At 41.3% G+C, this 12,631-nt stretch overlaps 1 protein-coding gene across 1 annotated transcript in view; it reads left to right on the forward strand.

Annotated features, from left to right (window-relative positions):
- The window catches only part of LOC308100014 (uncharacterized protein), a gene marked incomplete at its 5' end in the record, with an annotated part of 136,849 nt that overhangs the window by 101,897 nt on the left and 22,321 nt on the right, over window positions 1-12,631 (forward strand). The window contains 6 exons of the mRNA XM_080448914.1: window positions 2,122-2,205; window positions 5,458-5,508; window positions 5,684-5,734; window positions 6,101-6,187; window positions 7,353-7,403; window positions 7,697-7,768. Coding sequence (XP_080305040.1) covers window positions 2,122-2,205; window positions 5,458-5,508; window positions 5,684-5,734; window positions 6,101-6,187; window positions 7,353-7,403; window positions 7,697-7,768 — 396 coding nt within the window. The remainder of the gene's footprint in view (window positions 1-2,121; window positions 2,206-5,457; window positions 5,509-5,683; window positions 5,735-6,100; window positions 6,188-7,352; window positions 7,404-7,696; window positions 7,769-12,631) is intronic.

Below are 12,631 nucleotides of genomic sequence, written 5' to 3' on the forward strand. Positions count from 1 at the left end.
TTGAGTCTTTGATTAGACACATTGAATTGAACCAATCAGGTGCTTTGAGTGTTTGAGGTCTGTTATTGAGCTCATTGGTCATTATACAGAAATAACACACCACTGAATTCAGTGATTGACCAATCAGAATCAAGCATTCAACCAAGCCATGTTATTGGGTGCGCGGCCAGCCCACGTGCGTGCGTAGCGCGCGCTTGCGAAAATGCAGGTCTCTAATTTATTTTTACTTTTTGAACTTTAAAGCGGTTAATTTGGTTAATTTGGTTAAAAAATGTAATCCATGAAGTGCAGATGTCGGAGTTTATTTATTTTTCTTTTTTCGTGATGAGTTTGTGATGGGTGCTCGTCATTTCTCCTGGGTGCTTTAGCCCCGAGGCACCCACAGTATCAGAGCCCTTGGTAACAGGCCAGTGAGGCCACGCCCCCTGTTGTCCAATCTGTCCAAATGTGTGAAAGTTGTATCAGTGCTTTTCAGCTACAGACCAACCTTTACACCATGTTTAATGTTCATCTGTTGATAACTGATAGAGATACTGTATGAACAGATGGACTGACAGAAAGATGTAACATATAATTCAACATCACCTCCTTGATGGACTTAATTATTGTTCATTATCTATCATTAGTGGGAGCTGAATCATCTGATGATATTAAATGTGTGTTCCAGGCTGTAGGACAGACACACATAATGAAGATGATATTAAGTGTGCGTGTGTGTGTGTGTGTGTGTGTGTGTGTGTGTATAGAGTATGTGATGTCGATAAGCTCCTTCATGAAATTAATAGAAAAAAGATAACAATGAGTGATTTACATTGTGTGAATAAGTAATATAAGTACAGTATTTCACAGTATTATAACGGCCCGCTGGCCAGGATGTACTTATTAAACCGTCTGGGCCAACAGAACACACCTGACACTTACCCGCTGGGGCCAGTGAAAATAATACAAATATTTTTTTGTGAAATGATCTCTGTAATTACAGTGAGAACCGTCCATTGTCTGCATCAGAGCATGCATTTAGTAGTTCACAGCTAAATGTTTTTAAACCCACCACTAACTGGTCAAACGCTGGGCAAAAAAAGTATTACAAAGGTAACATTGTGTTAACTGATGAAAGAGATGGTGTCCAGGTGAAGGACAAACAGCAGTTCAACAGGAGGAAATAAAGTCTGCACACCTCTTACTGCAAAAGCTCTGCTGTATTTTTTATTTCTGTCGTATAGCAATATATAATACAACAGAGCTTTTACAGTAATAGCATAGGAGGCGGGTAATGAAGGCTAGGGTAGGCTAAGCCTTCCCAAATGTTATGCTGGGATATTCTGGGAATTGTGCAAATTATATATAATATATGTGTGCAGCATTATTTAGTAAATGTTTTGATAATAAATCAGTAAAATCAGGCAAAAATAAGAATTAAATAACATAACCCTAACCCTAAAACTGAAATAACAATAATAAAGTAACCAAAAAACGAAAAGAAACTAACAAAATCCGCCCAAAAGCCGACCCCCCCCCCCCCCCCCGAGCCTCAAGCCAGATCTCCTAGCCTTCCCAATTGTCAGGCTCACCCACCGTCTATGAGTAATAGTGTTGTGCAGACTTTATCTCCTCGTGTTGAACGTTCTGTTAAAAACCACAATGTTCAGTTCTTCACTTCAGGTGTTGGAGGTGTTAGGGTCGTGACAGACAGGAAGCGGTCCATGCGGGTGTTACCGCTCAGATCAGCGGTGATCGCGCCGTGATCATTGTTGTTTAGTCCTTCTGCGCGGTGCGGGGAAAACAAAAGCTCACCACAATCCAGCTCTCATCACAAACGAGCGCGAAACATTTACGGGACCGTGCCCGCCTGCCTCACCGCCCCTCAACTTCTCTGCGTGTCCCAAATAATCTCCCGACTCTTATTGAAAATGAATTACATAGGAGCGTTGACCGCTTCCCGTCTGAAATGACCTTTACTTTGCCCTTTTTCTGTTTATCTACAACAATAGGAGTTGGACACTCCCCCCTGATACTGTGTGTGTGTGTGTGTGTGTGTGTGTGTGTGTGTGTGTGTGTGTGTGTGTGTGTGTGTGTGTGTGTGTGTGTGTGTGTGTGTGTGTGTGTGTGTGTGTGTGTCAGGCTCTGGACCAGACAGACAGAGTGAAGATGTAACATATGCTGCTGTGACTGTGAAGAAGACAGAGAGACACAAGAAGAAGAGAGGTAATACTCTATTATTGTCTCCGAAAGGCCGAAAGGCATGGCGAGAGAGTATGTTTTCCACCCCGTCCGTCCGTCCGTGTGTCCGTCCGTCCATCTGTGAGCAGCTAATCTCCGCCACCGTTGGCTTGATCGCAGCGAAACTGTGCACACAGACTCCCTGGATGCCAATTCCGAACGTCTGCCCCATTTTTCACATGGGCCTTTTATAGCGCCACCAGGAGGCAGATTTGTGCAAAACATATATTTTGACATTACTCCTACAGATTTTGCAAATCGGTACACAGTATCTCTATAGTCATGTAACGAAACAGGTCTTTCAGATTTTTCATATTCTATCCTGATTGGCTAAAAATGGCTTCGAAAGTTTGCAGGAGTGCTTCGTTTTCAACAAAATACCTCAAATCATGAACACAGCATGCAATTTCCGTGAAATTTTGCTCGCATATTTCCACTATGCCGAGGAAGAAATTCCACTTGAAAATTTTCTAATCAGCCTCATGGTGGCGCTATAACAGGCCGATTTGTGTTTTTACCTATAACTGCACCGATCTGTGTAAAACTTTGTATGCGCACTCCCTAGAGGTCAAGGAAAAACCTTTGCCCTCCATTTTTTACATTTCCATTTTATAGCGCCACCAGGAGGCCGACTTAAGTAAAACTATTTTTTTTATTTTACTTCTTCCGATTTTATCCAAATTTCACGCAAATCGGTACACATGATCTCCATAGTCATGTGATCAAGACGGATGTGTTTGATTTTTCATATTCCATCCTCATTGGCTAAGATTGACATCTAAAGTTTGCAGTAGTGGCAATTGTTTTGAACAAAATTCCGCAAATCATGAACGCACTGTCCGATTGCGGTCAAACTTTGCACGCACATTCACACTATGTTGAGGAACAAATGCCACCCTTTTAACATTGGCCTGTTATAGCGCCACCAGCAGGTCTAATTTAGCAAACTTTTTTTTTTGCACAAAATGCCTCAAACCATGAATGCTGTGTCCGATTGCCGTGCAAGGCCTAAGAACAAATGTAACCCTTTAAACATTGGCCTATTATAGTGCCACCAGGAGGCCACAATAACCTACCTGACCTGGCGGAGACCTGTGCTCCGAGGAGCACTTTTTCTAGTTATTAGTGTGCTCACCGCACGGGCGATCGCACGGGTAAACCTGGTATAGATAGTGAGGTAAAACATGTATGAAAAACAAAAAAACTAAACATTTTTATATGAAAAATTCAACTAATTTAATGTGTATGAGCCTAAAGCCTAAATAAAAAAACATGCCCCACCCCCCAGGACTCTTCTCCTCCGCGCCATCAGTGCCCTAGGTGGGGTTGGTGAAAGGGCCTTTCTTTGTGGAGTTTGCACGTTCTCCCCGTGTCTCCTAGGGTAGTTAATACCCTCACATTACATTACATTACATTACATTACAGTCATTTAGCAGACGCTTTTATCCAAAGCGACTTACAATAAGTGTATTCAACATAGGTAGGGAACGAAAACTACTAATCACCAGAAGTCTTTAGTGCATTTTCTGCAAAAACAAGCATCCAAGAGTATACCTAGCGCTAAGGTAAAAGTGCAATATATCAGCTACCTATTTCCTTAAACAGATGAGACAAAATAGCTAAATCAAATGAGCATGAGCTAAAACAAATAATTGTATCGACTAAACAAGATCCAATAAACAATACAGCAATAGAAAACAAGCGTTCGTACAACTAGTTAACAACAAGTAGGTCAGGCAGAGAGGAAGGGTAGTGTTTCCTGAAGAGGTGGGTTTTCAGTCTGCGGCGAAATATGGGCAGTGACTCTGCTGTCCTAACATCAGTGGGAAGTTCATTCCACCACTGTGGGGCCAGAACAGAAAAGAGTCGTGACCGTGTGGATCGGCCAGAAGGACCCTTGAGTGACGAGGCAATCAGTCGCCCCGAGGTGGCAGACCGAAGTGGTCGGGCAGGGGTGTAGGCATCGACCATAGCCCGGAGGTAAGAAGGAGCTGTTCCTTTCACTGCCCTATAGGCTAGCACCAGGGTTTTTAACTGGATGCGAGCCGCTACGGGGAGCCAGTGTAGAGAACGGAGAAGGATGGTTGTGTGGGAGAACTTGGGGCGGTTGAACACCAGACGAGCCGCAGCTTTCTGAACAAGCTCCAGAGGTCGGATGGCAGATGCCGGAGCACCAGCAAGGAGGGAGTTGCAGTAGTCCAGGCGGGAGATGACGAGAGCCTGGATGAGCACCTGGGCTGCCTTCTCCGTGAGGAAGGGGCGAATCCTCCTGATGTTGTAGAGGAGGAATCTGCAGGACCTCGTCACTGATGCGATGTTTGCCGAGAACGTCAGTTGATAGTCCAGGGTCACACCCAGATTCTTCGCAGTCCGAGTTGAGGTCACCACAGCATTATCAATGGTGATGGCCATGTCTCGTGCGGACAGCCCTTCCCCGGGAGGAACATCAGCTCGGTCTTGTCCAGGTTGAGCTTCAGGTGGTTTGTCGACATCCACTCCGAGATGTCAGCCAGACAAGCAGCAATGCGTGCCTCCACTTGGGTGTCAGAGGGGGGGAATGAGAGGATCAGCTGGGTGTCATCGGCATAGCAGTGGTAGGAAAAGCCATGGGAGTGGATGACAGCACCAAGAGATGTAGTGTAGAGAGAGAAAAGAAGAGGACCCAGAACCGAGCCTTGGGGAACCCCAGTTGTGAGCCTGTGTGGTTCTGACACAGACCCTCTCAGCATCACCTGGTAGGAGCGACCTGTCAGGTAGGATGCAAACAGGGAGAGTGCAGAGCCTCACAAAAACATGTAGTAATCCTGGTCACTATACTGCCTCCCCCTGGTCAGCCGGGGCGCCTGATGGAGCGGAAAGGAACTGGTTGGAATAACGTGTTCCTTCCACGCGCTACGTCCTACCGGGGAAACTCCCCCCTGTCAGGTGATAAGAAGGTCAGTTGGCTCTCATGCATTGAAGGAGGCATGAGCTCGGCCTCCCTAGGCTGGTGAGGGGAGTGTAGCGCCCAGGATCACTTAGATAATTGGCACCGGGTGAAAAAGGGTTACAAAATCGCAGGATAAAAAAATATATAAAAAAAAAAAAACAGAACACACCTGACACTTACCCACTGGGGCAGTGAAAATAATACAAATATATTTTTAGGAAATTATCTCTGTAATTACAGAGAGAGCTGCCCGTTGTCTGCATCAGAGCACAGTAAGCAGTTTATTGTGTGTTTTCTGTGTTTTCCAGACCAGAGCTCTGCAGGACAAGACATCTACTCCAAGGTGAAGATCAACACAGGTCAGTTACTGTGTTAAAGTGTTCTAACATTTTAACATATGGGTGAATTATTAAGCACCTAACTTATAACATTGCAAATATGTTTAAGCCTATGTACATGACCTGAGACCAGACGTCTGAGCGGGCTGTGAGCCTAAAGTGACGGTCTTGGCGTACGACCATTTTTTCATTTCAGATCAGACTCCAGCAGATCAAGCCATCTACTCCATAGTGAAGGTCATTCCAGGTCAGTTACTATGGAGATAAACTCACTGATCAGCCTGGTTTAATTTCATATACATAATAAAACCATAAAGTAACTCATGTATTTAACAGGCAGTCAGTGCAGAGAGGTCAGGATAGGATAAATATAGTCATAATCCTAACATCAGTCTGCAGTCTATCAGCTGCATTCTGAACAAACTTCTGCTGAGAAAACTATCTGGTACTACCCACGTGTGTGTGTGTGTGTGTGTGTGTGTGTGTGTGTGTGTGTGTGTGTGTGTGTGTGTGTGTGTGTGTGTGTGTGTGTGCGTGTGCGTGTGTGCGCGTGCGCGTGCGCGTGCGCGTGTGTGCGTGTGTGCGTGTGCGTGTGCGTGCGTGTGTGTGTCAGGCTCTGGACCAGACAGACAGAGTGCAGATGTGACGTATGCTGCTGTGACTGTGAAGAAGAAGAAGAAGAAGAAGAAGAAGAAGAGAGGTAATACACTCTATTATTATTATTATTATTATTAAGGGGCCGAGGTCGTAGGGCCTTCTGACCCTAATTGCATCTCTTGCTTTATTAATTATTATTATTCCACCGTTTTACGCATAATCGCCGTATTATCTCTACCATGCTGTCTCACATTTTACAAAACTCTGCTATATGGTAGAGGGCTTTGTCAAGGGTCAGTGACATGAAAGCCACAACCATTGGCCAAACGGTGGCGCTGTAGCAATCAATTGAAGGCAAAACTTTGAACAGGTATAACTCATAACGTCTCTCTTCATGCGGAACAACTTTATGGTCTGACTTTTGACCTCTGACCTTTACACCTCCCACCATTTTGAATTAGATGAAAATCAGTTAAAACCTAGTATCTACCCTGACAATGTGTTGAGGTGATCTGGATTTGGCATTCTTAGGTTTACACATAGTGTTTCTAGAGGTTAGGTTTAGGCGTTGTTTTACTGAGGTTAGGGTTAGTGAGGGGGGTGAGAGGGGGGGGCATTGCACAAAACATGACCTTTTTAATTAATGCATATGCAATTTTTTAAGATAACATGAAATGCTTATTTGAGAGTTGTTTTTTTCAATGTATACCCTATTTCCTTGTGAAAATAGCCGATCTACAAGCTCACAACATTTGGGATAGCAACGCTTTGTGAGCTTGTAGATCGGCTACTATCACTAGTTTCGGTTCCGAGGAGACATTTCTCTATTGGTAAATGGTTTCTGAACGACTGATCTCAGTGTTAATGAAACAGGAGCTTTGTTCATGACAGAGACAAGAGTTGATCTTCAACAGACACCATCAGTCTTGGATGAAGCTGAGGTTCTTAACCCTAGATTGCTCCCCTGCGTGTTATCCTCAGCACTCTGCTGAGCTGTTGAGAAGGCTCATTTGTTAGTTGCATGGGCTGTTTTGTCTCAAGTTCTGCTCTGTTTCTATGTCTTCTTGTGCTGTTAGTGCATATTGCTTTTTGCCTATACGACCTGAGACCAGACTTTAGATTTGAGCGGGCTGTGAGCCCAAAGTGACGGTGATCTCTGTGTACGCCCGTTTTTCAGTCTGAACAAGTTTGATAAATGAGGCCTTTGTGTTGTTTCATCTCTGTGTGTTTATGTCTCTGTTTGAACTTGTTTGTTTTGTTTATTCCAGATCAGACTCCAGCAGATCAAGCCATCTACTCCATGGTGAAGGTCAACCCAGGTCAGTTACTATGGAGATAAACTCACTGATCAGCCTGGTTTAATAACATATAAATAATACATCATAATGTGTGTGTGTGTGTGTGTGTGTGTGTGTGTGTGTGTGTGTGTGTGTGTGTGTGTGTGTGTGTGTGTGTGCGTGCGTGCGTGCGTGCGTGCGTGCGTGCGTGCGTGCGTGCGTGCGTGCGTGCGTGCGTGCGTGCGTGCGTGCGTGCGTGCGTGCGTGCGTGTGTGTGTGTGTGTGTGTGCGTGCGTGTGCGTGTGTGTGTGTGTGTGTCTGTGTGTGTGTGTCAGGCTCTGGACCAGACAGACAGAGTGAAGATGTGACGTATGCTGCTGTGACTGTGAAGAAGAAGAAGAAGAGAGGTAATACTCTCTATTATTATTATTATTATTATTATTGTTACCCTTATAATAGACACACTGATCTTACTCAGATTAACAATAATACTGTGATCACACGTATTGACCCTCATTTATCAATGGAACGTAGAAACCAGCTTCATTTTCAGCCCAGGAATCATCTTAGCCTGGTACGACCAGACAAATATCTATTATTTGTTTCAATGACTTTAGACATATAGGGTGCGTTCGGAAATACAGCACTGAGCGCACTGGCCAATACAAACTAATAGGCGAGTGCGCTCCGGTGCGCAATTTCCGAACGCACCCAAAGTAACTCATGTATTTAACAGGTAAAGTGCATAGAGGTCAGTATAGGCTAAATATAGTCCTAATCCTAACATCAGTCATCAGTCTATCAGCTGCATTCTCAAATGTGCGTGCGTGCGGCGAATGGTCTTTTCCTGAGGAGTTTTTACCAAGGGGGCCTGGCGAGCGCAGTCAGAGTACAGAAGTCAAGGCACACTCAGACGGCTGTAGAGGAATATCTTGTGGAGTTTCAATGTTACTATGCATCCCAGAAATATATAGCTTATAAAGATTTGTAATTTGTAAGGAAATGTAAATATGGCAACTCATTTAGATGTAGGCCTACGTAGGTTTATGGTTTCCCATGGACTATAGCCGTTTCACTCATTATACAATTTCTCTTCTTGTTCTTTCATAACAGATACTTACGTGTGCCAGATAATTATGGAGTTACATTTGTGTCTTTATTAACCAAACAAAAGAAAAACATTTGAGAGAGAAAAAATATAAACAGAGCAAAGAATAGTTTTGAATGAAAACAAATTAAAACAGCAAGCAAAAAATAATAATTTGTAAGCAAAGGAAATTATATAAACAGAACAAAAAACTATTTTTAATTAAAACAAATTAAAAACGCAATCAAAAAAATATATTTGCAAGCAAAAAAATATAAGATTTGAAAGAAAATAAAAAATAATTGAGAACAAAACTTTTAAAATTCAAGAGTAAAGAAATAAGGAAAAACGGTTTAAACTACATAAAACAAAATACTTAGTAAAATGTTTGGGTAATAAAATGTGTTTAATGTTTTTTTTCCTCATTTGCGAATGAAAGTTGTTTTTTCTGATTGCAAAATGCCTTCTCTCTCAAAACCTGTCTTTGGTCTCGATTTTTTTTTCTCTCTCTTGGATTTGTTTGTGTGAGGGGTTAAAGTTCAGAAGGCGGGTCCTACGCTGATAGATGTAAGACACCTCTCCATTGGTCACTTGGAATCTGAGTGACAGCTCCCCCTTCCTTATGTAGCTTGTTGAATGCAGGGATGGAGGTGTGTTACGGCCAGCATGGTTTTTTGATTGATTGAATTATAAGCAGTTTGCAAAAAAAACAAAAAAACATGAAAGTATAATGCAAGGTCAGCTAAGAGTATTTAAAACCCAAGAAAGATGACTTGTTTCCATTGGGGTCCTTTGTACTCAATTCATAGAGACATTTAATGACAGACAGATGTACACTACTATGCAAAACATCATAAAAAACAAAAACAAAAAAAATATGTACAGTAAACAGTTTGAGTAAACAGATTGATGGAATACTTTATTAACAGTAGGATACAGAGGTACAATTGTACAATGATTGTTATAAGGATAACACAAAAAGGCTTGTTTCCATTGTGGTCCTCTGGGACTGAGGTCAGAGCTCCATTGCAGCTCTGGACGCTACACTATTCGTTACAATATTGAGCATTTTAGGCTATTAGCAATTCAGATGATTCCCTAATGTTAGGTTTCTGTTCTACTTACAGTTTGTGATCTGTATTTAAAATTGTTGTATTGTTGTTACTGTTATAGTAGGCCAGTGGTTCACAAACTTGGGATCGGGACCCTCAGAGGGGGTCCCCAGATTAGCTTAATGGGCAACATTGCTTTCTCTCTCAACAGTAAACAAACCAACCTATACAGTATAAGTGTATACAGGGTAACACATTTCTAAAGTGACAATTTAATGACTTTTTGGGTGGTCCCCAGTTCAAGTATGATTATTTTGGGGGGTCCCCAGTTCAAATATGATTATTTTAGGGATTCACAGCCTGAAGCACACTATCAGACGAAATGTTTCCAAAGCAGTCTATCTGGAATGGGCCTGGCCAATAGGCCAGTCACTTCAGCCTTGCCTTAATTAGAATAACGAATATAACATAAAATAATGTAGCTTTATTTTATAATTTCAAAGGGTTCCCAATGTTTCAGTCTGTGAATCCCTAAAATAATCATATTTGAACTGGGGACCACCCACCCTGACCCAGGCATTAGATTTAGTTTGACTCGGTTCCACAGATAAATATTGTGAAAATAGCCGAACTACAAGCGCACAATGCCTTAAAAAGGTCTTAAAAGTCATTAAATTGTCACTTTAGAAATGTGTTACCCTGTATACACTTATACTGTATAGGTTGGTTTGTTTACTGTTGAGAGAGAAAACAATGTTGCCCATTAAGCTAATCTGGGGACCCCCTCTGAGGGTCCCGATCCCAAGTTTGGGAACCACTGGCCTACTATAACAGTAACAACAATACAACAATTTTAAATACAGATCACAAACTGTAAGTAGAACAGAAACCTAACATTAGGGAATCATCTGAATTGCTAATAGCCTAAAATGCTCAATATTGTAACGAATAGTGTAGCATCCAGAGCTGGGATGGAGCTCTGACCTCAGTCCCAGAGGACCACAATGGAAACAAGCCTTTTTGTGTTATCCTTATAACAATCATTGTACAATTGTACCTCTGTATCATACTGTTAATAAAGTATTCCATCAATCTGTTTACTCAAACTGTTTACTGTACATATTTTTTTTGTTTTTGTTTTTATGATGTTTTGCATAGTAGTGTATATCTGTCTGTCATTAAATGTCTCTATGAATTGAGTACAAAGGACCCCAATGGAAACAAGTCATCTTTCTTGGGTTTTAAATACTCTTAGCTGACCTTGCATTATACTTTCATGTTTTTTTTGTTTTTTTTTGCAAACTGCTAATAATTCAATCAATCAAAAAACCATGCTGGCCGTAACACACCTCCACCCCTGCATTCAACAAGCTACATAAGGAAGGGGGAGCTGTCACTCAGACTCCAAGTGACCAATGGAGAGGTGTCTTACATCTATCAGCGTAGGACCCGCCTTCTGAACTTTAACCCCTCACACAAACAAATCCAAGAGAGAGAAAAAAAAATCGAGACCAAAGACATAGGTTTTGAGAGAGAAGGCATTTTGCAATCAGAAAAAACAACTTTCATTCGCAAATGAGGAAAAAAAACATTGAAAACATTTTATTTAGCACAACACATTTTATTACCCAAACATTTTGTTTTATGTAGTTTAAACCGTTTTTCCTTATTTTTTTACTCTTGAATTTTAAAAGTTTTGTTCTCAATTATTTTTTATTTTCTTTCAAATCTTATATTTTTTTGCTTGCAAATATATTTTTTTGATTGCGTTTTTAATTTGTTTTAATTAAAAATAGTTTTTTGTTCTGTTTATATAATTTCCTTTGCTTACAAATTATTATTTTTTGCTTGCTGTTTTAATTTGTTTTCATTCAAAACTATTCTTTGCTCTGTTTATATTTTTTCTCTCTCAAATGTTTTTCTTTTGTTTGGTTAATAAAGACACAAATGTAACTCCATAGATAATCCCCACACCAAGAGAGTAAAAAAGAAAAAACGTTTGTCATTCAGTCCGACTTCACTGTAGCCTATAGTAGCCTTTTCATAAATGATATTTGTACTTAGGCTGTCCTGAAAGTTTATAATATTTAGAGAAATTGAAAGTTTCAAATACAAAAGTAGTATTAGTAGTAGTTGTGAATTATCAAACTGGACATTTAGACTGAATGTTTGCTTTATCCTCATCTTGCGTTAATGCACGCAACTGTTTTGCCAGGTTTTATTTGTGTTGTTTCTCATAAGCGTGCATGTGTTGTCCGTCAACAACACAGCCGTCTATGCCTTGACTTCTGTGCTCTGACTGCGCTCGCCAGGCTCCCTCCCCACCCGCCCCCCGCCCCCTTGGCAAAAAGGCTGTTCGCGTGCGTACATGAATGCCAGCCTGGTGTCTGTGTAACTTATGCTTTCTGTTTAACAATAAACTTTAACATTGTTACAGTAACAGTTGTGTTGCTTGTCTGAAGCAGCAGAACTTACAGCTAGATGACAGCATCAATGTGTTGATATTAACGTCATTTCAAATACAGAAATACTACAATTAATCTAAAAATAAACTGTAAATATAGTTTTTAATACAGAGTGGTTCTTCTAACTGGCAGATAGTTCATAGTCCCTTCATAACTGGCTCTGTAGCCCAGGACATACACCCCCCCCCCCCCCCCAAGTGCAACATACAACGGCTATTTTTCTATAGGAAACTAACATTGACCACAGACACAGATGTTCATGTGTTTCTGAGAACAAGGTCTCACTGCCAGTAAGTTGTCTGTCTCTACGTAGGTGTTTGCATTGTGGGTTAAATGTGTTAAAACACATTGTTTCTGTCTCTGCTGCAGAAGACAGACAGACAGGCAGACGGACGGACGGACGGACGGACGGACAGACATATAATAATAATAATAATAATAATCAAACTGTCATCACAGCAGTGGTGTAAAGTAACTAAGTACATTTTATTTACTTAAGTACTGTACTTAAGTACAATTTTGAGGTATTTGTACTTTACTGGAGTATTTCCAATTTCCAATACTTTTACTTCTACTCCACTACATCTCAGAGGCAAATATTGTACTTTTACTCCACTACAATTATTCGAAAACTTTAGTTACTAGTTACTTTTCAGTTTTCAGATA

This window comes from Gymnoscopelus braueri (assembly GCF_963280865.1).
Source record: "Gymnoscopelus braueri genome assembly, chromosome: 14".
In the NCBI taxonomy this organism is placed as follows: Eukaryota; Metazoa; Chordata; class Actinopteri; order Myctophiformes; family Myctophidae; genus Gymnoscopelus; species Gymnoscopelus braueri.